The sequence below is a fragment of the Micromys minutus genome (genome assembly GCF_963924665.1).
Source record: "Micromys minutus genome assembly, chromosome: 14".
NCBI lineage: Eukaryota > Metazoa > Chordata > Mammalia > Rodentia > Muridae > Micromys > Micromys minutus.
Window position 1 is genome coordinate 54,815,619 of NC_137983.1, and position 27,930 is coordinate 54,843,548.

At 43.6% G+C, this 27,930-nt stretch overlaps 2 protein-coding genes across 3 annotated transcripts; one reads left to right on the forward strand and one right to left on the reverse strand.

Moving 5' to 3' along the window:
* Window positions 1-936: 936 nt before the first annotated feature.
* ABHD13 (abhydrolase domain containing 13) lies at window positions 937-13,951 on the reverse strand. The gene is made up of 2 exons (XM_080928800.1): window positions 13,712-13,951; window positions 937-4,274 (listed from the first exon to the last, which is right to left on the reverse strand). The coding sequence occupies exon 2, from the start codon at window positions 4,252-4,254 to the stop codon at window positions 3,241-3,243; it is 1,014 nt and encodes a 337-aa protein (XP_080784926.1). The 5' UTR covers window positions 4,255-4,274; window positions 13,712-13,951; the 3' UTR covers window positions 937-3,240.
* Window positions 13,952-15,523: 1,572 nt separating this feature from the next.
* On the forward strand, window positions 15,524-21,393 carry LIG4 (DNA ligase 4). 2 transcript variants are annotated; one of them, XM_080928908.1, is made up of 2 exons: window positions 15,524-15,844; window positions 17,744-21,393. In XM_080928908.1, exon 2 carries the CDS (start codon window positions 17,773-17,775, stop codon window positions 20,506-20,508), a length of 2,736 nt encoding a protein of 911 aa, XP_080785034.1. In that variant the 5' UTR covers window positions 15,524-15,844; window positions 17,744-17,772; the 3' UTR covers window positions 20,509-21,393. The 2 variants fall into 2 exon arrangements, with proteins under 2 accessions (XP_080785034.1, XP_080785035.1); XM_080928909.1 differs by having other exon boundaries at window positions 15,524-15,694.
* Window positions 21,394-27,930: the final 6,537 nt, after the last annotated feature.

Below are 27,930 nucleotides of genomic sequence, written 5' to 3' on the forward strand. Positions count from 1 at the left end.
GGAAGGAAGGTGCATATGCAGTGAGAATACAGTTTTGCATTTTCTACTCTAGCAAGCTAAAAATAGACCCCTGTTCTGTGTCAATTCTAACTTTACCTGAGTCACATGACAATACCTAAGTTTAAGTAGACATTCCAAAAGAGTTACTTATGACTAATTTTTCTTTGCAGTTCTCTTTAAAATATATAATTATCAAACACGATAGGAAAAAGGCTTGAGGGATCAGAGGGCTCAGGCATGTCAATGATGGCCTAGATCAATGATTCTCAATCTTCCCAATGCTGTGACCCTTTAATACAGTTCCCTCATGCTGTTAAAACCCTCCATAAAATTATTTGTTGCTACTTCATAAATATAATTTTTGTTATGAATCATAATGTAAATATCTGATATGCAGGTTATCTGATATGAAATTCATGTGAAAATTATCCAAGATAGCTTTAACCACCTCTACCAGGTCTACTCCAACCCAAGCCAAACCCAATAGAAGGGCAAGCATCAGTAGGTGTGAACCTCAGGGACACATATGGCATTGCTCCAGTGATGTCACCAGAACCATGATCTGCCTCAACATTAAGTGTCTCCAGCTCACCCGTAAGTGTATCCAGCTAACATAAGCTGTTGAGTGACCCATTTTGTAGCCACATTTAATGGTTGTGTCACCACAGTCACATCCTTAAGACAGTTATGAGGCACAGGGTAACCTTGTTTTAGGGCTTTGATCTAAAATTGTTTTGTTCATCCACCTTATCAATTAAGCATTTCTACCTGTAATTTAAGAATGGAGTCACCAACTGCTGTCAAGTGGTTTCTAGTCTGCTGGTGTCCTTTATTCTGTAACAAACACTTTCTTCTTTTAGTATGCCATATTCTCCACAGGATCCTTTCCACCCTTAGTCCTGCTCTCTATTATTCTTTAAAATACAGAATTTAAGATTTTTTTTCTCATTAAGTTTCTCCTAAATCTCACTATTATTCTTTAAAGTATGGGATTTAAGATGTTTTTTCTAAGTAAGTTTATCTTGTCCTGTTTAGGATAATTTTAGTGTTTCTAAATTCAGAGTAGCTGCATAACTTAAGATTATTTATCCATTTCTCAGTGAACCAGAAATTGGCAGACCGTGACCACTCCCTCCAATGATGAGTGAGAAGCAAAGGAGTGACTCCTGCAGTTGCCATGTTTCAGAGACCAAATCAGAGTCTTCAGAGATGATGCCAGGGTACGTCATGGCCCCTGAAAGTATGACTTTGTTTTCTATCCCTACTCATCTAAAGCAACCATAGCAAACACATAGCTGGTAATGAGAGCTGTTCTACATCCCTAAACACAGTTCTGTCTCTGCTGAGGTGAGGCGTTCTCCCTAGGAGAGCAGGGTGGTACACTTGAGTGCTCTTCTTCCACCCCTTAAGTCCCAGAAGCAAACGCGAGATAGAAAGCAGGAGAGAAGACAGCCAGGAAGGAACAGCTGTCCCATTTCAGTGGATGAACAAACAGCAAACTGGTGAACTAGTAAAAACAGACTCAATACAGCACTCTGTAAATGTAAAAACTAACAGGTATGCCCCGACCGCTCAGGTCCACATTCTGGCTGTAGCTACATATGGCCCTTTCGGAAGACTGGCATTCAGGATCGCCATTCTACAGCAAAGATTGACAAGATGAAAAGCAGCCTTTAATTGTGGTGAATTTACACATACAAAATACACCCTCCACGACGAGTTATCAACTCTTTAAAAAACAAGACTCTTTACAATTAATAATTTATAGAAAAGCATCATTCTGTAGAAATTATACTTGCTATACATTATTGTTTTCCAAGCATTGGCATAAAATGAAGGCTAAGAAAGCTACCTGGCAAAAGTATTTCTAGCCCTACGGATATGGACAGTTTTACATTAAGGTCAAGACTACTGACTCATTATTACTGTGCTCTAGCTGCTTGTGGAAGGTCAATAAATACGGCTAAGCTATCTGCAGTCATGGGCTGGAGCTGGTGAAGACTGTGGGAAAGGACCGGGCAGGCTCCACCCTGACTGGAGTGTTACCAGACGTTTCCAGGCTTCAAAGGGCTCACTTTGTAAGTACTTCCCACCTACAGCTCCTTCGTTGCTCCATGTGTAACAGGCTGGGGGAAGGCTCTGAAATCCTTCAATCCCACCAGTAACAACGGACACATTTCCCTTACACTGCCCCTTTATATAGCCCATTTTCCAGAACTGGAATATTAAGCCATACTTGGTTATTTGCTTTTTTGTTTTTCTTTCATTTTGAAATTTACTTGCAAAGAGTTCAGTAAATGATGCTTGCCTGTCAGGTCAGGCACATCCTAGGTACTGGGACTTCACTCAGATGAAAGCATTGCATAAGGCTGTATGCACACGTGTTGAGTTATCCTCACTCAACCATCGGCTATTTCTAGCCCTTGCTGTGGATGTTATTGTTTAGCTGAAGATTCACAAACTGACAGAGGCTAAAATTTTGTTTGCAACTAAAATCACAAACATTAAAACGTTCAATATACAAAGAAAGCTGCAGTAAAATGCTAACTTCCTATCCTACTAGCCACGATCCAGACAGCTCCTAACAAAAACACAGTACATCTATATTGGAAAAAGGTCCTGTTTATTATTAGGAAAAAGCCGGATCTCAGTAGCAGCAGAACATGGAATCTGCTCACAGGCCTCACACTCATTCCTCACCGAAACAAAATAGAGTTTACATAAAAATAGATATAACCCAGGAAACCATATACATTGGCATGTGACTAGTGTTATTTACATTAAAAATGTCGCATTGCATAAGTCAAGAATAAAACACCACCATGCACTTCATCTTAATATTTAAGGTGAAAACACAGCAGCACTTGCTTGCTTACCGTGATTGTCCCAACATTCACTACAGGTGTGACAGACACCTGAAGGTTTCTTGTTCCCATCTCCATCTGAGTACAACTTAGATTTTACCACTTAACCACTAAGAAACTTGTGGATGACATCTATCAAACCATCATGTTAAACTAAAGGTCAGGGTATTTCACCAGGCTGGAGTTCTGATGGGAATGTCAAGCACTCTTAAGAAGCCCAGTTTGAAATTTTGGAAAGCTACAGGATCATCAGAATGGAGTGCTGGGGCCTTCCAAAGCTCAGAGTCACCGCAGGCAGACCGGTATGAACACACACCCAGAAAAACCATCACCATTCTCCACACTGAAACCCAAGACTCCCATCAAGCCGCTGGCATCAGATGATGGTGACATTGGATGCCGTTTTTGTCATGTCTTCGGGAGAATGACTCTTGATCACTTCCTTGATAAACTGTTCCAGTGCAGTGAAGTAGCCTTGGCACTGCCATGTGTCATTGTGCGTCCCATCTGGGAAAATGGCTAATCTCTTAGTCCGGGATGGCGAGAGCTCGTAGAGCTGTTTCATCATCACGGGCGGAATCAACTGGTCAGACAGGCCAGAGATGAAGAGAGAAGGCATCCTGCACTGGGAAATCTTTCTGTAGGACAGAAACTTGTTTTTATAGCACCATAAAGGAAGGTAACGCATTGGGAAGAATGAAAATAGAGTGCTGGCCATGTGTGGTATGCTTAGGAACGTGTTCTCCACCATGATGGCTGAAATCCTGTGAGAATTCTCAGAAGCCAAGTGAATGGCCACTGCTCCTCCCAGGGAGCGGCCAAAAAGGAAAACCTTTGTTTTATCGAGGTCAGGTCTAGTCATCACATAGTCTAGCACAGCTTCAGAATCCAAATACAGTCCTTCTTCACTGGCTTCTCCTTCACTTTTTCCATACCCCCGGTAGTCAACCAGCACGAGATTCACTTTGAGGTTCACCAGCATAAGCAGTGCGTTTGGTAACCTGTGGCCTATGTTGCCTGCATTTCCATGAAAATAAATTATGGTGGGGCAATAGGGGGAATTGTCTCCAGTGTATCTCACCAAGATCAGATTCAGGCGCACTCCATCTTTGGTTCTGATGAAAATATTTTCATGGGGAATACCCGTGGGCATGGGAACATAAAGGCGGGAAGAAGATGGCTGTTCTGGGAAGTAGAGCAAGACATCCTGGAATTTATATAAGATACCTGCAATTGATATGAATATTAACAAAAGTAAGATAATGCCTCCATACAGATGAAAGGTCACTATCAAAGGTAAGAGAGAGATGCGGCAGAGAGCCCAAGACCAGGACGCCAAGGCCAGTAGCCATCTTTCAATGAAGCTCCACAGCACCCAGGACTTTTCCATGGTAGCTCCTCGTAAGTATCCTAGAAGACAGAGAGAACCAGTGATTCAGCAAGCACCTCTACTCCAAAGGTAAGATCCGTCCTGAAATGCACTCGGTACCCAGGGGCTTCATCGCTCTGGGTTGTCACAACTCCATTAGTCCCATTCTACATCTCCCCAACTGCCGTCACGAACCACGGTCATCACACCCATCCACTGTGAAATGGTGCCTATCTGCGTCCAGATATCACTCATGCATTCTCAGTGATTTGACAAAACAAAACAACAAACAGGGCTTAAGTGTCATTCCCAGCTTTACACATGAGGAGATGGAGGCTTGGCTCTCTGCCTGCCATCCTAGCTCTACAACAAGTCAGGAGGCAGCATTCTTCTTGGAGCCCCTCCGACCCTCGGTTCTTTCAAACCCCTTTCTTAAAAAATCTACATACACTCTGATACACCTTCAAAAGTAACAGCCAGGGGCCAAAGAAACAGGATCACAAGAATATGGATGGTTAATCCACACATACTTGTCCTGGGTAAACTGTACGTAGGAGACTGGCAAGGTTTTAACTTACCAAAACCAATCCAAGGCAATAAACTCTAATATTGTATTATTTTCAGAAAAAAAAAACTTAATCTTTGATATCAAAATGAAAACAAATCTGATTACAAATGCTGTGAGAAATTCAATGCAGCACATAACACGCTTCTATGCTCCTCAGTGAGGTCAGTCATGGTTAGCAAAAGAACTGGTACCAACAAGGTCAAATTGTTATGAATGCACAGGTCCTGAGAACCAGGGATCAAAGACACAGGAGGACATGCTAGACACAACAGTAACACGAGGACATGCCAGACACAACAGTAACACGAGGACATGCCAGACACAACAGTAACACGAGGACATGCCAGACACAACAGTAACAGGAGGACATGCCAGACACAACAGTAACACGAGGACATGCCAGACAAAACAGTAACACGAGGACATGCTAGACACAACAGTAACACGAGGACATGCTAGACACAACAGTAACACACAGCCCCGAAACAAGTAACTCCCATAAAACGACATCCCACCAGAAGGCACTCTGCTAGGAGGTAGTTTTGTTTCGAAGTTTACCAGCTCGAACTGGAACTAGATGAGGAGGAACTTCAGTTTGAGGCCAGTAGTAGCCACTTAGACTGTATCTCAGAAATAAAGTTTAAGGATATCATCAAAAATGGAAAAAAAAAAAAAAAACTGAGGCAGTTTCTAAGTTTCTTTAAATGCTTTAAAATGTACTAATAAGCTACCAAGAGTATTTAATGACTGCTAAAAATATATATTTTTTTTTTTTTAGTGCAGAACAGAGTTTATTCAAGTCATGGGGGAGTTAAGAGGGTAGTGGAGGCAGAGAGAAAGAGAAGAGAGGAATAGAGGAGTAGAGGCCGGCCATGAGCACGTGGAGAGAGGGGGAAGGGAAGGGGTGCCAAAAATTATCTTATAGATTGGTCGAAAGAGTCTATTATTTCATAGATGAGCTTTTACATTGCTTCATATTGTCAAGAATGATCTTGAACTTCTGATCCTCCTGACTCTACATCTCTGGTGTGGGATTACAGGCTCCTACCATTATGTTCAGTTTTAAACTAAACCCAGGTAGGCATGCTAGGCAACTGAATTCCTCTTGCCCTCAGTCTTCACGGGTGAACTTTATTCAAATGAATCATTTTGAACATGAAACAACAGCATAATCCTTTTTTTATTTGATTCCCATAAATAAACACTGCCATCCAGTTGTTGCAAGCTTTATTACAGGAAAAAAAGCATTGGAGGTCAAATAAAAATAAAACTTAAAAAAAAACAAACAAACAAAAAAACCCCAAGCACAGCAGGTTTCTAAATCTGGCTGGCCAAAGCAGAACCACAGGGTACAGACCAGTGCACGGCATGCCTTGGTTATTTTATGTTCTCTCTCCTGTCAACAGTTCACATGCAGCAGTCAAGTCTGAAGACACATGGTCATGTGAGCTTAGGCTTTAGCTTTATATGAAATATAAAAATGTGGAGAAAGCAAATCTAGGTCAGTGATAAGCCACCTACTAGGACATGTAAGCCTGGGGTTTGATCTCCAGCTCTGTAAAGTAACAGGAAATGATGGTGACAAATTTAACTATGACCCAAAAATTGATTTAAAAGGTTTAGAATGACACAAACATGCATATTAGAGTACTGCAAAATTTGATAAGATAGCATTAAGATTTGTTTTAAAAGTCAAAATCTTTGTTATTTTATTAAATAAAATAGCCCACCTACTCATCTGACAGAGGTGTCATTGATAAGTGGCTAACAATGAAAGACTCGAAGCTCATTTAGGTGACCCAGTAGGCAAAGCACACTGCCACCCACTACCCTCAAGCCTCTGTTGAATAAGCTCCCCATCTGTCATCTAATTCCACTCTACCTTAGTAGGAAAAGCAAACTGAAACCCTACTGTCCCACTTAGTTTTACTAAGTGCCTCCAGAATTGTCACCTAGCTCTTGTCTGAACACTCACTTCAATAAAATGAGATTTAAAATAATTCCTAAGTAAGACTGGTCAGCAATAAAATGAATAAAAGCACTTATAATGTCATAGATGTGATAATTCCATTTGCCCTATAATGAATATTTTTGGCTCTACAGTTTCCTGGTTTGGTTCAAGCTAACTGTCAATATTAAAATTTACTCAGTACATATAAAACAATAAAAATCTAAAAACACATGACTATAAAAAGTATACTTGCAATTGAATTAAGATGACTTACTTTTCAAATCAAAGTTCTTATTAAAGAAAAGAGAAACTTCTAAGGGGAAATAGAAAGCCCAACATACACAGAACAAGTACATTACGTAATTTAAACTCATATTTACATCTATTTAAGCTACTCTACAGCTACAATCCTCAGCTACTACAGCCCTGTGCCCTTCTCTTGTCTAAGCATTGTGTCCCTCATGCCTATGCCCTAAAACTAAAATCCCTATCAATAATCCAGTAATGTTTTAAGATCATCAGCTTGCTAAAACTGAGGCCTACCCCGAGCAGTGGGTACTCAGGCCATCTGCCTGACTGCATAACTGATAAATAGTAATTAATAAACTTCCTTCCACAAACCTTCCTCAGAAGTCACTTAGAGGATAATGCAATTTACATATACATCACAGTGCCCATTTTGAAGAAGACCAATCAAACTTCAATTTTTTTAGACAGATTAATGGAATGAACATGCACAGGACCCAGCCTGATGTAATCTCTGCCTTACTCCAACTCAAAGGTACTCTCGTGTAAGTAATTTCAGGAAGAGCTTATAGTCTTCTAAATTCAGTGACACTGTCATTAACCACTTACTCCGAGCTCCCTTTGAGATGCACTAGCCACACACACAGCCCAGGCGTTCTGGCGATGGACGTGAATGCTGCCAGGGCTGCGTCCACTGCATAGAGCTATGGTCAGCATTAGACCAGCGCTCTGTTTCTAGTTTGTCAATCGGACACAGGGTTAACCAGAGATCCTTGTTTGTGTTCACCCTCAGGCTTATTTCCCAGGAAACCAGAGAAGAACAGGCTATTAGCTGAGCTTCTTTGTAGCACTGTGTCTGGATGTGAAAAGCATCCTATTTCGAGGTCTTTCCTGGTTATGAGGACAGTGAAGGCTTACAGATAAGCCAAATTGAAGTGAGGGCTTCTCTGAGCAGGATGCCTTGATTGCCACAATGGAATAGCTGGTCCTCTGCTGGGCACTGGGTCCGTTAACAAGACAGGGAACATCCACACTGTGTGGGACTTACTCCCTTTCTGGTGTCATCTTTCCACTATACCTGAGCTCCCAATGGGAAAGAAACACTTGGTGCCAACATGGCTTTCTAGCCAATACCACTGAATAATGCAGACCTTGGCTCATACCTTGTAGTATTTAGGTCTGCTGAGTCTGAAACACCCAGCTAACCCAAGACTTGGTCATGCAGGATGACTGAGGTTAGCAACTGTTTCTCAAAGTATGTATGCCACATGGCAAAACATGTATGAGGTGTCACCAGAAAAGAGTCATCATTGGTCAAGTTATTTTGCATGCTGGAATGAACTATATGTTAACACCTCAACATTCAGAAGTGAAGGTTTATTCACGGTTGAGATTTTTACCATCATTGGGGTTGTGTGATAGGAAGCATTAGACCTGACTGTGAAGAACACAACACTGAGCATTAACCTCTTCCATGCCATTCTTGTATATCATTGCTGTGCGATGTCAGCCTGTCTAAGGGAATACCTGGTTTCATCTTTCTCAATGCTGTCCTTGCCATGTTGTCAGATACGGCCTGAAAGCATCGTGTGTCTCTGAAAAGCATCACTAGGGCTTGTTTAACCTTCAGGCTTATTTCCCTGGGAATCAGAGAGGGGCAGACTAACTCCATGAAACGCCTGGGAGTCTGAGTGAGCTCTTAAGACAGGAGAACAAGCATCACTGGCCATATCCAGTTGATTAAGGTGGCAACCACTGTCAACAGCTCCAATGTCCACCATCCTCAGACTTTTTCTCTCACTGTGCAGGCTCTGTCCAATGCCTGCTCACATACTGCTAGTACAGTCTGGATGTGGCTGTCCCCAATATCCTTAGGGATGGCATGGGGCTTCACAAAGTGGGCCTGTTACAAGGAAGTTCAGACATTATGAGGATGCAGTCTTCTTTATTAGTTAGGCCCTTCCACAGTATATTGCCCTGTGCAGGCACAAAACAAACAAACTTCTATAACTGCAAGCCACAAGAGTTCTCTGCCTTTTAACACTAATTTTCTCGGTATTGTTTACAAGAACAGAAGCAAGCACTTTTTCCCTACGTGGTTTCATTCTCAAGACTGCAGCACACTCCAGAATGAATTAGTCCTCATTAGCATGTCTGCTCTTTCCATCTCTCTGGTCTCCAGTACCTGACGCCTCACTGACAGCTCAAACTACCCAAGCTAAACACATGTTCCTCCTCACTAAGTGTTTTGCTTGAATCATTAACTGTGATCAAAAAAGTATGATGTACTAGAATTTATGCATTACAGTATCAATGCCACCAACCATAAGGACACAATCAAAAAGTACACTTCTTGCTACAATAAGCTTGACTTGTATGTGGATGAGAAAATAGCAATTACAGATAGCTCCTGCTTTATAGATAGAGCATCCCTGGGCACAGCACTGCTGTTAGTGAGCATTTCCCGGGAAACAAAATGTGCGAGTATATGATGCAAAGCCAGGGCAGACAGGCTTGTTTTCTTGTAAGAGAACTGTCCCTGAGAATGAACATGGAGTGTCAACTATGTCTTACACTGCATCAGAATTGTGATCAGGATGCACATAATAATTACAGTACTCACTTGGTGAGTACCTTTAATCCACTTGCCTCTCTTCAGCATCTCCAGTGCTCTGGATACTTCCTGTCTGTGCAATGTTCCCACAGCCTCACTGGCTTCAGCACTTACTCCCCAGATGGTGGCACTATTTTAGGAGACTGTGGAACCTTCTGGACCTGGGGCTTGGCTGGCGGATGTAGGCCTACTAGGGGTGGGCTTTGAAAGCTATAGTTCAGCATGACTTCTATGACACATTAGCTTCTACCCCTGCTATCAGGGCTGCTACCCCTGCCCTGACACTTCTGCTTGTACTTAAGGTGCTCCAGTGAGGTTCAAGGAAAGCTCACTTAGTACACTAAACACACTGGCAATGCTCATCTGACTCATCACCCGAATCACCTTTCTCATGTTTGCTCTTCAAAGATACAAATGGTTTTATTTCTAAGAAAATATATTTGGGAGCTGGAGAGATGGCTCTGCAGTTATACTGCTCCAAACTCTAGTCCTAGGGGATCCAACTCCTCTTCTGGTCTCCACAGGCTCCTGTATACATAAAGTAAACATAATCTCACATAGACACACATGTACACGTAAAATAAGAAGCAGAACATTTAACTATCTCATAAGCTGGTGCTTCAAAACACAGAGTTCAATATCTAAGTTACGCCTATTCTTTAGATGTGTACTCAGAAGCTACACTGCAACCCATTCTTGGGGCAAGTGTTAACCAATGTGCCGTAAAGAATGCTCCCCAATAATCCCTGACTGCCTAATAAAAGGCTGAACTCTATGACCGTCCAGAGAGGACAAACAGGCAGGACTTAGAATCCAGTGAGAGGTCTCAGAGAGAGATCATGAGGGAGGAGAGAGAAGTCAGAGGGAAGAAGAGGTTGCCATTAGGCAGGATGGACCCTGAGCATGTGGCCAAGAGAGGCTCATCCTGAGGACACACGTGGAATACAGCAAGCTGGGTGAGACTTCAACAGCAAGTAACAAGAGGCCTATGGCTGGAATTAAGTTTAAAAAGCTCAGAACCTATCCACTCTAGCCTTACAGCTTGTAAATAAAGTGCCAGGTTTCTCTGTCTCTTACTTGGAAGCTAGACAACCAAAACACCCCCAATAAAAATACTATTGCCACAGGTAGCGTCCCAGCTTTGTAGCTAAGCAGTGATTATTAGATTCCAACACATCTTATAAAGACCCAGAACAATGCCATATGACGCCACTCTGAATCCTGCTGCTTAACACTTGCAAGCTGAACATGATCAATGTGCCCCAGATTTTCTGTTTCATGGCTCATGATCTGCTGAGCACACCTGAAGCAGACACACACTTATGACTGCACCTGCCTAAGGAAAATTCATGCAATTACAGAGCAGAGTAAAGAAATCAAAGGTCACAATCACACATAATATAGCAAAACACAAACTATCACTGCCTGTCCATCACAAAATAAATCAAGGAAAACTTTAGCAAATACTTTAAAACAGGTCCAAGCCAGCTGCAGGGCTAGGGCTCTTTACTCTCCAGTAAGCAGCTGTCTGTACCACTTATTTTTAACCACTTAGCACAATTATTCATAGAAACACAAAGGATGCAGAATAATCTAAATACATACTTGGCCAGGCCAGCAGAGAGGAGATTGGAACAGTTAAGTTCTGTGGGTTCTTTATCCAGTAACATTTTACCCTAAAGAGTAACAATTCATGAGTAACGGAGCTCAGACAGAGGTGTGTATGTATTTTAACTGTCAGTGTGGTATCAAGGAGAGGAAACTCAACAGATCTATTTCTTTATCATGCTCACGTTTATATTTTATTAGTTCCACACTCTGACCAACTGAGCTAAGTTCAAAACTACCCCACAAATAAATTTACTCTACTTAATGCATTTTAAAGTGGAAAAGGTACAGTTTACATTTGGTACAGTTACAGAAAAGATACAGTTTATTTTTAACTGATTCTACCAACAGCAAGAGAGCTCTGAGAACTCCCTGTGAATTAGAAGCTTAGCTACCTGAGGACTAAAAACAGAGAGCATAGGTCACTGTTTATAACATCATAGGGACAACCTCAAGATGCTCATTAATTATTCCACGGGCATTCAGACTCCAACCACATTTCACAGAACACAGAGTGCCTTTGCTTTACCAGCTGCACAGCTGCCATGCAAACGCCAATAGCTGCTCCAATAGCTGCTCCCTCTTGGTGTGCTGGAGACACCACAGAACAAGACATCCATCTCCCTGATGGTTACCCACATGCCATCAATACTTGTCTTAATAGTCCTAGGGGACAGATGAACAGGATCAGCCTGTGAAGATGCTGCAGGGCTGGAGGGTCCAGACAGCTTGGGAGCCTGTGAAGGGAATACTTCCAACCTACCAGGTGGAAGTTAGTATCATCTCTGCTTTCCCTCTTGAAACCACAAAGGCTTAGAAAATGCAGTCATCGTAGACAAAAACTTGGATGACAGCTGACTGTCACCAGGGAGGTCAATGACAATTTGTTCTGAGATCATAAAGATCTGTAAGTAAGAAAATGGTAAACATCAAAAAGAAACTCAACCATAAAAACGTAAATGCTCATGGTAGACTGTAGAACAATAGGCTATTGTAAACAGGACAGGTTTTTAGATATTACCATAAGTTGGTATTTATTTTCTTACATTAGATCTCACACAAGTCCTTGACCCAGGCTCACTCTGAATGGAGGTTGCCCTTGCTGACAAGCAAAGGTTAGAGGACCTTGTGAGACTAAGTGACATGCGCTGTAATAAGGTATTAGGAAGCCTGCCACTCCGCAAACATCTTAATTACAAGAACTGGGGCTTGCTACAGATCTACTCTAATGTGGGATGGTTTAGGGACCTCAGGAAAACCTTTTTATTATTATTAGAAAGACACTGTAACTCTGGAGGATGAATGAACCAGAGAAGCAAAGACTGACAGCCCAGTGCCTGAGTTTCTGTCCTGTTGGTCTGGGAGAGCCTCCAATGTTCCTGTAAAGGCAGCAGGCCAAGTGCTACCTGTAGCTGTACACACAGAAGTCTGCTTGACTTCAGCTCGCCTACTCTTCCTGAATATCTATGTCCTAATACACAAAAGCAGGATGAAGCACTTAGTTGAAATGGTGGCTAAGACGTGGTGATAAAATGCTGCCACTTAGGAGACAAAATCCAAGCATTTTATTATCACAGCAAAGTAGGCCTCAGTAAGCACTGCAGTTCCTGGTTAAACCACAGCCGTGACTGTCACATATTACTGCATGAAGTAAAGTTTCTAAGGGTGAAGCTTCATTTTTCTGTTGAGACCCAGCTCTGGCTACAGATCTTGAGCAAGCTTTCCCTGGACTTTGTCCCCAGTGTCACCAGTTCCATCCTGTAGTCTGGGACGACTTATGTGGTAGTATTTTCTAAGGGGGTGATGAGCCCGCTTTCAGAGGCTGGGAATTCCTCGATGGCAGTGACCTTCTGTTACTCCATTGTACACTTTCAATGGACCTCGAGGCCAAAGGTACACACTGAACAAATCCAACTCAATCACAGCTCAACTGGGTGAGAGCTTAGGTAGCACAGTTGTGACATAATGCTACGGACAATCATTAAATCTCAGTGAGATGAAGCAGTGCTTTAGAAAAGAACATGTCTAAGCACACACACCCATAAGAACTAATTCATGCCAGAAGACAGGGCAGACCGACAAAAGCAAAACAAGCAAAACCCAAGTAATCAAACTTAAAGCCAGTGGGCCACTTGGTTCCTGCTGCCCAGTAAACAAGTGCAAAAGAGCTTTAGATTTATTTGAGGTTGACAGCTCAGTCAAGCACACTCCCTGATGCATTCTCGCTTCACACCCGTGGTAAAAGTCTACTCCGGGTCCAGTGACTTCCAAGTGTGCCCCGTCGCTCGCAGCTGCGCGGTTAGCAGGTCTGCACCTGTTACAAACGCGCCCGTCCCTCCGACCCAACCCCGGGGTTTGCTGACCCACTGACTGTTCCAGGCAGGGGAGAGACTGAGGGAGACACGGGCTCCCGGATCCGAGCTGCTGGGTGAGGAGGTCGGAGAGGCCGCCCGCCTCCAGACGCCCGCGTCCCCGTCCCCGCCGCACTCACTCAGGCTCGCGGGCGGGCTGCGCAGTCGGCCGCGGGCTCGGAACCCGGCTCCGCGCAGCAGCGAGGCCCCGCGACGCCCCCGCCGCTCCTCATCGTCCTCCTCCAGCAAAGGGGTCGCCGTCGCCGCAGCCTAGCCCGGAGCTCCTGTGTCGCGGCTGGCGCAGCCTGCACTTCCGGCTCGCGCGCGGTGTCCCTGGCAAATGCCCCCGTCAGCCCCCACATAACCTGTTCTCCGGCTTCCTCCCCGGAGCGCGAAGCCAACCTGTCCACCCCTCTGGGCATGCGCAGAAAGTTGGCTCCGCCCTCGCGCTACGGTGGCCGGTCGCAGTAAGATACGCCTCCGCGTTTCCAGTCAGCTGCTGTCTGAGCACACTTCGGAGAGCAAGGAGTCTTGTCTTGTCTTTTCTTTCTCTTTCCTATCTTTTCTCTCCTTCCCTCTTCCCCCCTTCTCTCCTCTGTCCTTTCTTTTTCCCCTTCTCCTGTCTCTTTTTCTTCTCTCTCTGTCTCTGTGTCTCTCTGCCTCTCACCCCCCCACCCCTCCTCTCTCACCTCCCGCGAAGTAAACTTGCTAAGGCACATACATGCACACCTGACTCTTTACAGTCCGGAGGGCCAGCTCACGGTCGCGTTCAACCTGAACTCTCCCACATGTGCCTGCTCTTGGCTATGTTCTTTCTTGTATCCGCACCAAACTTTCTCCTCGACCATGCCTTACTTTCTGGTAGTTATGTCTTCCCTTTTTATTCCCCCCCGCTCAAGGAGGATAAAACAAAACATATTTGGTTTTCCATCAGCTTTTCTCGGCTCATAATTCGAGGTTCTCATATAAGTAATGCAAAGTCCCTCCTGTGCCTAACGTTGGAGCTCTGAAGCAGCTGACTAAGGCACAGATGTACTGCAGCTGCACGAGCCGTTTGTTGTTGATGCTCCTGTACAGTAACGTGTGGCTTTGCAACGTCACAGGTAACAATCGAGAGATTTAGGGAAACTACAAGGAAAATAACTGGCCACAAAGGAGCCGTAGGATCTGGCTCCACTTTAAACTAGCCTTGTGAAATGCGGTGTAAACACATTAGACAACCCCCGAAAGCACTTAACATTAGCTAGCGCCTCACCAGTACTGCAAAGTTTTACCTCAAAGAAATTTTTCCCTACACTCCGCCCATGGTTCTGAATTCTTATTGGTGGACTAGGGCAGGTCATGGCCACCATTTCCAGTGGAAAGTAAGAGCTTCTGGGATGTGGGGCATATATTTATATTTGTATTTTGAGTATCTAGTATAGTTATTGAGTGACAGTAAGATGGGCTAGCTTTATTCCAAATCACCAAGCACATCTGAGAAGCCTGAAGTCCATGTCAGTGTGTTTCTGTGCCACAAACTATGTATTACCATGAGTTATGTGTTATCTCTGCACAGTGAAAACGCTACGAAGAACACAGGACCTGAGATAATTTTGCAAACGTCTTTTTTCTGGAGCCCTAGACTTTTTAGGAGGATGGGTCTTCTGTCCTGGAAGGCTCTACAAACCAATCAAGTCCGGGCAGCTCCCCAGGCTCCAAGTTTCTCAAGTTCAGCTCAAAGGTGACATCTAGCGGCATGGGACAGAACGTCCTTAGCTATAGGCAGACTGGAGGGGTGCTGCGCAGGCGCTCTGAGCCGCCGCGCCGGCCCGCCCCCTGCCCCGCCCCTGCCTCGCCTGCGCCTTTAAAAGCCTCTTCTGACTCCACTGCGCCTGCGCGGCAAGCAGCTGGCGGAAATGCGGTTTCGGCTTCTAGTTGGGGCGTCTTCCGGTCGGAGTGAAGCTGGGCGACCTCTGGGGACGTTGCGGGGCAAGCGGTGTGGCCGGGCTGGAGGAGGGAGGGAGGTTCCTGGTCCTCCTGAGGCGGCGTCCTTCCCGCGCCGCTGGTCCTGGCATCACCACCCGGGAGCTTCTCGTGGTGCAGCCGGTATCTGCGTACTCGTTTCAAGTAACAGCCACCGGGTGAGGAAAGCTTGTTCTGATAATTAGTTGTATCCATTCTGAAAGTGAAGCCTCAACCGCACACTCCCCCAGCCCCTGCCGCCTAGCTACCCGGGGCGTGCACACTCCCCCAGCCTCCTGCTACGTTCGCCAGTATTGGGATTTACTTAGGTAAGCAAAACCCTAATGCAACAGGTATCCAGGCTTACCCGGTTGAGCACCTTCAAAAGCCCGTGACAATCGACTTTACCAGGAGTTAAGATGTTTAAGAGTGCGTTTGAATTTAAGTACCTGAAGCCTGCCAAGTATAATTGTTTTATTGCGAATGGAAAGCATTATATCAAAACTTCCGAGTGCAGAAGTAAAATAAAACCAGAGAGCAGGTAAAACAGCAGAAATTCAAATAGTTAACTCCTGCAGTTGCATTGAACAAAATCTGTGTGTTTTATAGCAATTTGAGTTCTTCGTTTTCAGTGTTTATATTATACACTATTATAAACACAACTTGGATTATTTGCTCCAGTTTGTTGAGAAGTTCGAGACTATATGTATTCTACAGATATACCTATGAAAGTGTACCTATATTGTAACATTCAGAAAGTATTCCTCAATATACTTCATGTTACATGCATTGTACAGAAATTACAACTGTAGTATTATGTACCACGGTGTTCCCTCTCGAAGGAACCAGGTGGCTGGCATAGTCAGTTATGCAAACCAGGTCCAAGGGAAGCAGTTAACCAACATCGCAGTTACAAAAGTCAGAAGATACAGCCCCAGGTGGGCGTCTCTCGATCTGACCTGCTGAGCGAGTTGTGTTTCCTCTGTCAAAAATAAGGCTGGGAAGTGACATTTGTTTTATATTCACACTTTAACAAATGTGAACTATATGCACCACTTAAAACACGAATTGCCACTTGATGTGAGACTTTCCTTTGTGCGGCAGGGAAGTAGAGCTCGAGGGGAGCTCGAGGGAGTTCATAATTCCCACTGAAGTCACATAGGAAGCTTTGGTTGTTTTTCCTGGAACATGCATTTTACTTTAAATCCTTTTTAGAACACTTGTTTGACTGTTATATAGTTTAAGCCACATTGAAGTAACTTTACTGACATAAATTTCTGCAGAACATATGGGATATTTAAAACTTGAAACAAATTTCATGCTTGTGGTAACCCATGTTAGGGAACATTCTAGATCCCATCCGTTTCTTTGATTTCCTGAAGCCTTTGGTAAAATGGTGGTGATTAGTAGGGTTGGGATTTTGGTTTTATTTTTGGTAAATCACTATAGTTTGCTCTCCTTTTGCCCTTTGCTCTTTATCATATATATGCTGTCCTAAAGCATAGCATACTGCCTGGCTCTTATGTCGTCTCTGAATATTTGGGAAATAGCAGGCAGAAAGCTATGAACAAAAAATAATAAACTGATAGTTGTGTAACTGATAAAATGGGTAAAAAATGAGGCTGTTCTGGGAGAAGACTTCCAGTCAAGTTCTGAATGGCAGAGGAGGGTTGGTTGTAGTCAGTGAAGAGATGAAGGCGAATGTACACATACACTGTGTTGGGCTGGAGAAGGAGGATAGCTGCTGTTGATTTTGTCAGCTGTGATTCAGAATGCCCAAGAAATTGGATTCCAGCACAGTGAGCAACTGATCCATTAAAATCATTGATGGCAGTTAGTTTGTCCTAGGTGTGGTATAATTATCCAATAAACATAAACAGACTTTAGTTGGAAACCTAGAAATAAAATTTGCCACATCTGATTTGACTTTCATTACTAAGAATAATACTTTTGTATTCCGTGCTAAACATTCTGTGACTGCTAGAATACTAGTGAATGTTAGCGTTGAAGATGAATTGATATTCAGTCATTGGAAAAGAAGCTGAGACGTGATAGGAAGTGTTGGTCAGGATGAAAGGAAAAGCAGCTATGTGCGTGTCTGTTTATTGCATTGGCCTGTTGTTATTGCATAAACTTAATCTGTGATCTAAATCACCTCTATAAGCTCATTGTTTTAAATATTTATAAATTGCAACCACCACTGAAAGTCTCTCTTTTTGCTTTATCAGTTAAAACCGGAGGACTTGTTGTCGTTTCTATGGCTTCCTCACAAACTTCACCAACTGTTGCGGCCCATGTCCCCTTTGCAGACCTATGTTCCACGTTAGAACGAATACAGAAAGGTAAAGACCGTGCAGAAAAAATCAGGTGCTTCAAAGAGTTCTTAGACTCTTGGAGAAATTTTCACAATGCCCTTCACAAGAACAAGAAGGATGTTAAGGACTCTTTCTACCCAGCAATGAGACTTATTCTCCCTCAGTTAGAACGAGAGAGGATGGCTTATGGGATCAAAGAAACCATGCTCGCTAAGCTTTACATCGAATTGCTCAATTTACCAAGAGGAGGCAAGGATGCCCAGAAGCTCCTGAATTACCGAACCCCCAGCGGAGCTCGCACGGATGCTGGGGACTTTGCTGTAATCGCATACTTCGTTTTGAAGCCAAGGTGCTTGCAGAAAGGAAGCTTAACCATACAGCAGGTCAATGAACTCTTAGACTTAGTGGCCAGCAATAACTCCAGCAAAAGAAAAGACTTAGTGAAAAAGAGCCTTCTTCAGTTAATAACCCAGTGTTCAGCACTCGAGCAAAAGTGGCTCATTCGCATGATTATTAAAGACCTGAAGCTCGGTGTCAGTCAGCAAACTATATTTTCCATTTTCCACAGCGATGCGGTCGAGCTGCACAACGTCACCACAGATCTGGAAAAGGTCTGCAGGCAACTCCATGACCCCTCCGTAGGGCTTAGCGACATCTCTATCACTTTGTTTTCTGCCTTCAAGCCAATGCTCGCTGCTGTTGCGAACGTGGAGCGTGTGGAGAGGGACATGAAGCAGCAGAGTTTCTACATCGAAACTAAGCTTGACGGCGAGCGCATGCAGATGCACAAAGACGGCACGCAGTACCGGTACTTCTCCAGAAATGGCTACAACTACACCGATCAGTTCGGTGAATCTCCACAGGAAGGCTCCCTTACCCCATTTGTTCACAGTGCCTTCAGGACAGATGTGCAGGTGTGCATCCTTGACGGCGAGATGATGGCCTACAACCCAGCGACACAGACTTTCATGCAGAAGGGGGTCAAGTTTGATATCAAAAGGATGGTCGAAGATTCTGACCTACAGACATGTTACTGTGTCTTTGACGTGTTGATGGTTAATAACAAGAAGCTGGGGCGCGAGACTCTCAAGAAGAGGTACGACATCCTCAGTAGCACTTTCACGCCCATTCCAGGTCGAATAGAAATAGTGCAGAAGACGCAGGCTCACACAAAGAAGGAAGTGGTGGATGCATTAAATGACGCCATAGACAAGAGAGAAGAGGGGATCATGATTAAACACCCTCAGTCCATTTACAAGCCAGACAAAAGAGGGGAAGGGTGGCTAAAGATTAAACCAGAGTATGTTGATGGACTAATGGATGAATTAGACCTCTTAATTGTGGGGGGCTACTGGGGTAAAGGTTCACGAGGTGGCATGATGTCTCACTTTTTGTGTGCAGTGGCAGAGACGCCACTTCCTGGTGACAGGCCATCTGTATTCCACACTCTGTGCCGCGTTGGGTCAGGTTACACCATGAAAGAACTCTATGACCTGGGCTTGAAACTGGCAAAACACTGGAAGCCTTTTCACAAAAAATCTCCACCAAGTAGCATTTTGTGTGGCACAGAGAAGCCGGAAGTGTACATCGAGCCTCAGAACTCGGTCATCGTTCAGGTCAAGGCCGCAGAGATTGTCCCCAGCGACATGTACAAGACCGGCTCTACCTTGCGCTTCCCACGCATCGAGAAGATCAGAGACGACAAGGAGTGGCATGAATGTATGACGCTGGATGACTTGGAGCAGCTGAGAGGGAAAGCATCTGGGAAGCTTGCCACAAAACACCTTCACGTAGGTGACGATGACGAGCCTAGAGAAAAAAGGCGAAAACCTGTCTCCAAGAAGCAGAAAGCCATCGGAATCATTGAACACCTAAAAGCGCCTAACCTTTCTAACATAAACAGAGTTTCTAATGTATTTGAAGATGTTGAGTTTTGTGTTATGAGTGGGTTAGAAGGTTATCCAAAGTCTGACCTTGAGAACAGGATTGCAGAGTTTGGTGGTTATATAGTCCAGAATCCAGGTCCGGATACATACTGTGTGATTGCAGGATCTCAGAACATTAGAGTGAGAAACATTATTTCTTCAGATAGACATGATGTTGTCAAGCCCGAGTGGCTTTTAGAGTGTTTTAAAACAAAAACATGTGTGCCATGGCAACCTCGCTTTATGATTCACATGTGCCCATCCACAAAGCAGCATTTTGCCCGTGAATATGACTGTTATGGTGACAGCTATTTTGTTGACACAGATTTGGATCAACTGAAAGAAGTGTTTTTAGGAATTAAACCCAGTGAGCCGCAGTCTCCTGATGAAATGTCCCCTGTGATTGCTGACTTAGAATGCCGTTATTCCTGGGATCGCTCTCCTCTCAGTATGTTTCGGCATTACACCGTTTATTTGGACTTGTACGCTGTTATCAATGACTTGAGTTCCAAAATTGAAGCCACAAGATTAGGTGTTACCGCACTCGAGCTTCGGTTTCATGGCGCCAAGGTGGTTTCCTGCTTATCTGAAGGGGTGTCTCACGTAATCATCGGGGAAGATCAGAGACGAGTTAGTGACTTTAAAATGTTCAGAAGAACGCTTAAGAAAAAGTTTAAAATCCTGCAAGAACGTTGGGTGACCGATTCAGTAGACAAGTGTGAATTGCAGGAGGAAAGCCGGTATTTGCTTTAGAGCTTGCTGGCTGGGGAGAGCATTATCTGTGTCAGACAACATCAGGCAGTAATGATGAAACAGCCAGTTACCTTCATTTTGTCTCCTAATATATCAAAAGGATTACTTACCAGAAGGCAATGATTTTCAAGTAAGAAGCTGAATGGGCCAAAGCCACAAAAGCCACCCTTTTCCTAATGCGACTTATAACTGACATACAGTGACAGCTTGTAGAAGTGCTTGTGTGGTATCCAGATTGAAGCTAAAATTTTTGACTCAGATATTAAGAAAGCGTATTTGGAACCTTTTAGAATCATCACCACTATTGACTTTCTAAAGAGAATTTTGCAGAGTTAAAAACTAAATTTTTTAGCTAATAAAAGCATCATTACAATAAAATAAAATCAGAATTGTTACAGTTAGACTTATAAAAATAAGTCTTTTTACTTAAGGGCTCAAATGCCCCCTATAAGCATGAAATGTTTTAATAAAAAGTTTTTAAGGTTTGTCAAATGTGTTTTGATAATGTGGAGGAAGTTGAGACTCATCTGAACACCGAACACTTGAGATGTTAATTTTATTTTTAAAAAAAATCCTTACAATTTTAAGGTAGCAAAGATTTAATTTATTTTGAAATTTCATGGGAAGTTTTTTTTGTATGAATTTGTACTCCAGCTTTAACAGTGTTCACAGAACTTGTCTCCTTTGATGATCTGTTGAGTAGCTGTCCATTCAGTAAACATGCTGTCACTGTCATTAGGGACTAGGTGCTGTGTCTTTTGTGATTATGTTGAAGTCACAGTCATGTGTGTATTAGATCTGTGCAGAACTACTTCCATGGCAGCACTGAGTGGAGGGATGTGGGACCTGAAGTGATGGGTATAAACTATTTAAGTAATTAAACTTCTTTTTGAAGCAATTGAAGAAATATTTGTGATTACTGTAACTTAAATAAAATTAATAAATATTTAATGTAATAGCAACATTATTCATGATCTTTTTATTTTAAAACCATCATAATTCTTTTAATCAGATTTAATAATGTCATTGCACTTTCTGTCTTTGTGTGAGTCGGTGTCCAGGATGGCTGGATTTACAGTATTGTTACTCTAACCTCCCAAGTACCAAGACTAGGAGTGAGCCATTGTCCTTGTCTCTGTATACCTGCAGGCAAACCTTAGTCCCAGTTCCTCCTGGATCCTTTGGGTTTCATATTACCAAAAGAGCTTTAATGATTTAAGTCTGTACAACTTTGTGTTCAGAGAGACATATCCCAAAGCACAAGTATAGTTGAAGTTTTGCAAATTACAGTTTAAATGTATATGAATTAAAAGTTTTCTAATTTTCCTACTCAAAGGTAATATTACTCAGAGTACCCATGGTAAGGGACTCATAAAGCCACTATTCGGGGTAACAATACTCAAGCTTGCTATGTTTCCTTTATTTTCTTAATTAGGTTGTGAAAATATTTGCAGGCCACAGAAGTACCTCATGGTTCTTCACTGAGGCACAGCACTCCACTAAATGCACCTAAGGTGCCTTATTACCCTCTGTCAGCATTTGAGTCAGCTCCTTGTATTCCATTCACACCATTCCTTTCCACCTGGTCTATGTGCATTTGTTATGGCTAATCTTGGTTGTCAGTTTGAGTGCATCGGAATCAACTAAAACACAAGTTGCTGGGCACTCTTCTTAGCGGATTTTAAAGATAGGAGACACCTTAAATGTAGATGGCACCTTGTGGTCACAGAAGACAGAGACGGCTTTTCTCTTGCTCTTGCTATTAGGTTCATCTGTCCTTCACCTGTGTTAGAACACACTTGCACAGGATTCTCATTTGGTTGAAAACCAGCAGTCCAGGAATCCTCAGGGTCTCCGGTGCCAGATTAGAACGGCAGAGACATCCAGCTTCATGGACTAAATGGCAGGTACAGTCTCCAGTATGAGCTGGCCATTGTTGGACTACCTGAAACACTTCCTGTACCTCGGTCCAATAAATCCCTTTACAATACATGGATTCCTTTTGTCCATTCTGTTCCTTTGGAGAATCCTGGTACACTAAGTCTAGGAAGGCTGGCTCAGAGTGACTTTACCTAGTCAATTGCTGAGTGTTGAAGAACCCAAGTGAAATACATCTGTTGGTTCGTCTTCATGGTGGTTGGTTTGGTTGCTCCCTGCCTGACTAAGGGTGTTCTGTCTCTGGTTTTAAATATCACAACTGTGGGGTTTTGTTTGTTTTTGCTTTTACAGCAACACCCTGTAAAGTTGGATTGGCCTCTTGTGATGGTTAGTATTGTCAATTTCTTAGGATCTAGAATCATCTATAAGACACACTTCTAGGGAACCCTGTGAGGGATTAGGTAGACATTGCTAGCCTCTGGGCAAGCTTGGGAGATATTTCCTTGATTAGTTAAATCGGAAGTCTGAAGATCCTCCCTAGACATGGAATCATTACTAGGAATTATAATGATTCTATATAATGCCTCAATTCATGCAAGTAATTTTGAGACCTCTGTAGTATATAAGCTAGAATTAGTGTTCTGTCAACCTTCATGTGTCACAGGCTAACTGCACTAGGATAAGAAAGCAGGCTTGGAACAGATTTATGATCAGGCTAACTGAAACCATTATCTGATAACTGAAGATAAACTGGGACTGAACAATTGACTGTAAGTGCAAAGGCAGAAAATAAAATATTGGCTGCTATACCTATACAAAACTTCAAAACTAATATGACACAAAGCTGATGATTTGCCTTTTGACAAAACTGTATTGACTAATAAAAAGTATTGCTTTGAACTTATAATGAACTTGTGGACCAAAAGGTAGATTACACGTACTTAGTTAGGTGCCAGTCCTAACGGAAACACTTGTAAACACTTCTGCTGTAACTATTTCTGACTTGAAGCGCTGCTTGAGACTTGCTATGAACTTCTGGAATGTAAAAGTGCATGTACAACCATGTGATCTATGATCCAGAGAAAGAAGAAGAACTAAGAGCAACAATAAGAAAGGGTCTCTTTTTTCTTTTAGCAATAAAGTTTTGAGCCTCTTTTCAGAGTGAGTGATGTTTCTGCAAGCCTGACTTTCTCTGGGTCACAAGGAGTTCACAAGCCTCTGCTGATCAGCAAAGGGTCTAACATACACGCACATGCACACACATGCACACAAGCAATTTCTGGCCCCAGAATAGAGTTCAGAAAGAAAATATTACAGAAAGTAAGCAACATTTTAGCCCTTGCAAAACTAAATTTTTATCTTGAAAACCACCGATGCTTACCCCCATCACTGCCTTCCAGAGAGAAATGGTGCTGTTCGGACTCTTGACAAAATCCAGCCTTGTGAACTGAATAACTACTAGATTCTTGAACCTTCCATCCATAAGCAGCCAATTTTGGATTAGCCTCAAAGTCAGTCGAATAAATAAACCTCTTTTCTATAAATACTGAGAGATTCATTCTGTAAGTTCCGTTACTCTAGAGAACGCTGAGGAATACATGAATTATGTTTAAATAACAGCTTAAAGAAATGACGTTCTATGCTTGGAAGGTTCTGCTCTGAGGGAAAGAAAAGTGTCTCCCTCCAGTCACTAACCTCTCACAAACCCGCCCAGCAGTGTGAAATCCAGATGTTTCTACAGCCTATCAGTTGGCCGTCAAGATGAACTGCCACGGGTCTTGATAGTCTTAATAGCTGGCTTAGTTTCTTTAATGGTTCTACTTGCTGGTGAAGGAAACGATACCTAAGAGCCACCATGAATACAGGGCATGTCTTTCAAGAAAGCTGAATTGAAGGAATTGAATTGAAGGAATAATTCAGGTCTTTGAATTTTTACAAACTGTGTCATATTATTCAAGGGCTAAAATATGTAGCATAGTGTCATGTCTGAACATACAGTTGGCATGATCAGACAAGTAGGCTTTCACTACTATGACTCTATCTTTTCTGTAAAGTTTTGTTCAGTCCTTACTGATTCTGAAATCAGACTCAGAAAAACAGGGTCATTTTGCTAACACTGGCTGTGTTTGCTACGGTCGCCTGTGTCCTTCCTGCTGGAGAGGTGCTGTTGCTAAGAGTGGATGCAGTGAGTCACATGATTGAGTTTCAAGTGGAAATAGACAATTGGTTGAGTGGTTTTATGGAAGAGCATCATTTCTCTTCCAGCTAATAGTTTGGGGACCTCGAGGATTTACAAAGATGTTTCCATATAGAGTTAGTAATTGTTCTTAACATCTTTGGCTTTTTACATCAATTATAAATCAGATAATTAATGTTCCCTTAAAAATGGAGCAGTTTGAGAGCCTCTAGGTTGAAATGAGCAGGTCCTTGCAAATGTCAGGTCTGACGCGTGGCCTTGTGACTCAGCTACTGAATCATGGGATCAATCAGCTGAACAGTGTTTGCTGATGTAAGGGTCAGCCTCATTATTTAACTGAGAATCTAGTGTTTGCTGTATATAAATTAGTTTTTCTCAATGTATTTTAGTGAAAGAAAGAAAACTAAGTGAAACACTCACTCTTTCAGTATTTGTAATATATCCCCCACATTTCCAAATCTTATCTCTTAGCCTGAAGAATGTATGGCTGGTTTTGTTTGTTTATGTTTGTGGGATGACCCATCACTTCTCTCTGTGGTTAGACTGTGTGTTCCTTGTAATTTTCTGCCTCATAATCTATTTGGCGTACATTACCTTTTTTTTAAAGGCATTTGAGTATATAAATAGTCCATTTCTGCTTATTCAACTTTCACAAATATCTTTGGATTACTATTACAGTGTACTACTTTAAAGTTTTTTTTTATTTGCACTTGTAAAAGCTAACCATATCCATCTATGAAAATTTTTCTGTCAGGAGGAAAAAAAAAGCAAACTTACTTTTTGTGAAAGAGTATATTGCTGCCCAGTGTCTTAAGACCCTGGACTTGGAAAGGGACAAGCCCAGCTTTGACACCGGATGTCTCTGTGTGGGCTTGTTGCATAGCTCCCCAGTCCTCAGTTCTATCTCCTATAAAATAATATAATTACAGAGTTGAGCTTATTAAGCCGTCTTATAGAAGGAACGCACACACATTTGATTGATGCTTCAAATGACGTGGTGCACTGAGTTCCACACGTGATGTGTGCAGAGCTACTGCCACAGCTAGGAAGGGTGTGCAGAAGCACACAAACAGTGAAAAGGAGTACCTCCCATGGTGCCCTGGGGCAGGAGTCTGCCTGCCCCTCCACACTGAGTTGGTGCTCATGACATCTGGTGAGCAGAGTTAAAATTTATGCTAAGGTCCAATGACCGGCCCACCTTGGGATCCATCTCATGGGGGACGCCAAGGCCTGACACTGTCACTGATGCTATGATCTGCTTACAGACAGGAGCCTGGCATGGCTGCCCTCTGAGAGGCCCTGCCATCAGCTGACTGAGACAGAAGCAAATGCCGACTCTCAGCCACTGGACTGTAGTTGGGGATCCCATGGTAGAATTAAGGGAAGGATTGAAGAAGCTAAAGGGGAGAGAGACTGTAGGAAGACCAGCAGTTTCAACTAACCCAGACCCGGGGGAGCTTCTACAGGCTGGTCCAAATCCCTCCCCCTACACATACACACATATACAGCAGAGGACTGCCTGGTCTGGCCTTAGTGGGAGAAGATGTTCTTAATCCTTGAGACTTGAGGCCCCAGGGAAGGGGGAGGCATGATGGGAAGGGAGCACCCTCTTATGGGCACAAGGGGGAGGAGGAATGGGATGAGTAACTCTGAGAGGGGGGAAAAACGACTGGAATGTAAGTAAATAAAATAGTTTCTTTTAAAAAAGAATTCTGCTAAGTATCTCATGAGGAACAGAGCAGCTAAGAACAACAGAGTAAGGATCTGAACTCAGAGGATAGTGGCCCATGGGTCAAGAAGACACATTCCAGAAGCTTCTACAGTTTAATGAGAAAAGACCTTTCATTACCATGACTAACCCTTGACCATACACAATCTCAGTGGTATTTCCAGTCCAACAGCCATTCCTAAAACAAATGCTAAATATTGCCTATTCCATCTAAAAGGCGTAGTCTACGTGTTAATTGGCATGTGAAGCATCCTCTGGGCTTCTGAAGTGTGATCCACATCCCGCTAACTATTAAGGAGCCTTGGGGAAAACTCAGCTATATCCCAGTGCAAGGCTTCCTGTGTTCTCTCTCCTAGTGAAGCCTTACAGACCTGGGCCATGCTGAGTTAGTCCTTGTCAGCTGGGATTCTTACACTGAGGGAGGCAAACTTTAGGGCCTGAAATGACGTTAGACCCTAGGGTATAAATGCATGCGAATTGGCTCACTGAGGTCAGGAAAACCGAGGGTTTGCTTGTGGTGTCTGTGTATTAGAGCAAGTTTCTTCTAGCAATGCAACAATGCCATGCCGGTGTACCGGCTGCAGTAGCAAGTGTCTGATACAAAGCCAATCGCTCATTTGGCCAAGGTCTTGCTGAAAATGCAAATTACTGATTATAATATCACTGAATCTCCTGAATATTCCAGCTGATGTGTGTTTAGTGTATGCAATATATTGACTATAAAAATTATCATCAAGTCTTCCTGAATATGTTTTATGTTGACCTGTTTTTTTATGTTTATGTTGTTCTCATATATTACTTTCTGAATTCCCTTCTCTCCTCTCCTCCTGTCTCTTCCCTTTCATCCCCCAGATCCACCTCTCCACAGACCCACCTCTCCCCAGACCCACCTCTCCACAGACCCACCTCTCCACAGACCCACCTCTCCCCCAGACCCACCTCTCCACAGATCCACCTCTCCACACACCCACCTCTCCACACACCCACCTCTCCACAGACCCACCTCTCCACAGACCCACCTCTCCACAGACCCACCTCTCCCCCAGACCCACCTCTCCACAGACCCACTACTCCACAGACCCACCTCTCCACAGACCCACCTCTCCACACACCCACCTCTCCACAGACCCACCTCTCCACACACCCACCTCTCCACAGACCCACCTCTCCACAGACCCACTACTCCACAGACCCACCACTCCCCAGACCCAACTCTCCCCAGACCCACCACTCCCCAGACCCACCTCTCCAAAGACCCACCACTCCCCAGACCCACCTCTCCCCCAGATCCACCTCTCCACAGACCCACCACTCCCCCAGATCCACCTCTTCCCCAGATCCACCTCTCCCCGAGACCCACCTCTCCCCAGATCCACCTCTCCCCCAGATCCACCTCTCCCCCAGACCCACCTCTCCATACCCACCTCTCCACAGATCCACCTCCCCACAGACCCACCTCTCCACAGACCCACCTCTCCACAGACCCACCTCTCCACAGACCCACCTCTCCCCCAGACCCACCTCTCCACAGACCCACCTCTCCCCAGACCCACCTCTCCCCCAGACCCACCTCTCCACAGACCCACCTCTCCCCAGACCCACCACTCCCCAGACCCAC

Coding starts and splice junctions, on each gene's coding strand:
- ABHD13 (XM_080928800.1), bottom strand. CDS start 4,254: ATGGAAAAGTCCTGGGTGCTGTGGAGCTTCATTGAAAGATGGCTACTG.
- LIG4 (XM_080928908.1), top strand. CDS start 17,773: ATGGCTTCCTCACAAACTTCACCAACTGTTGCGGCCCATGTCCCCTTT.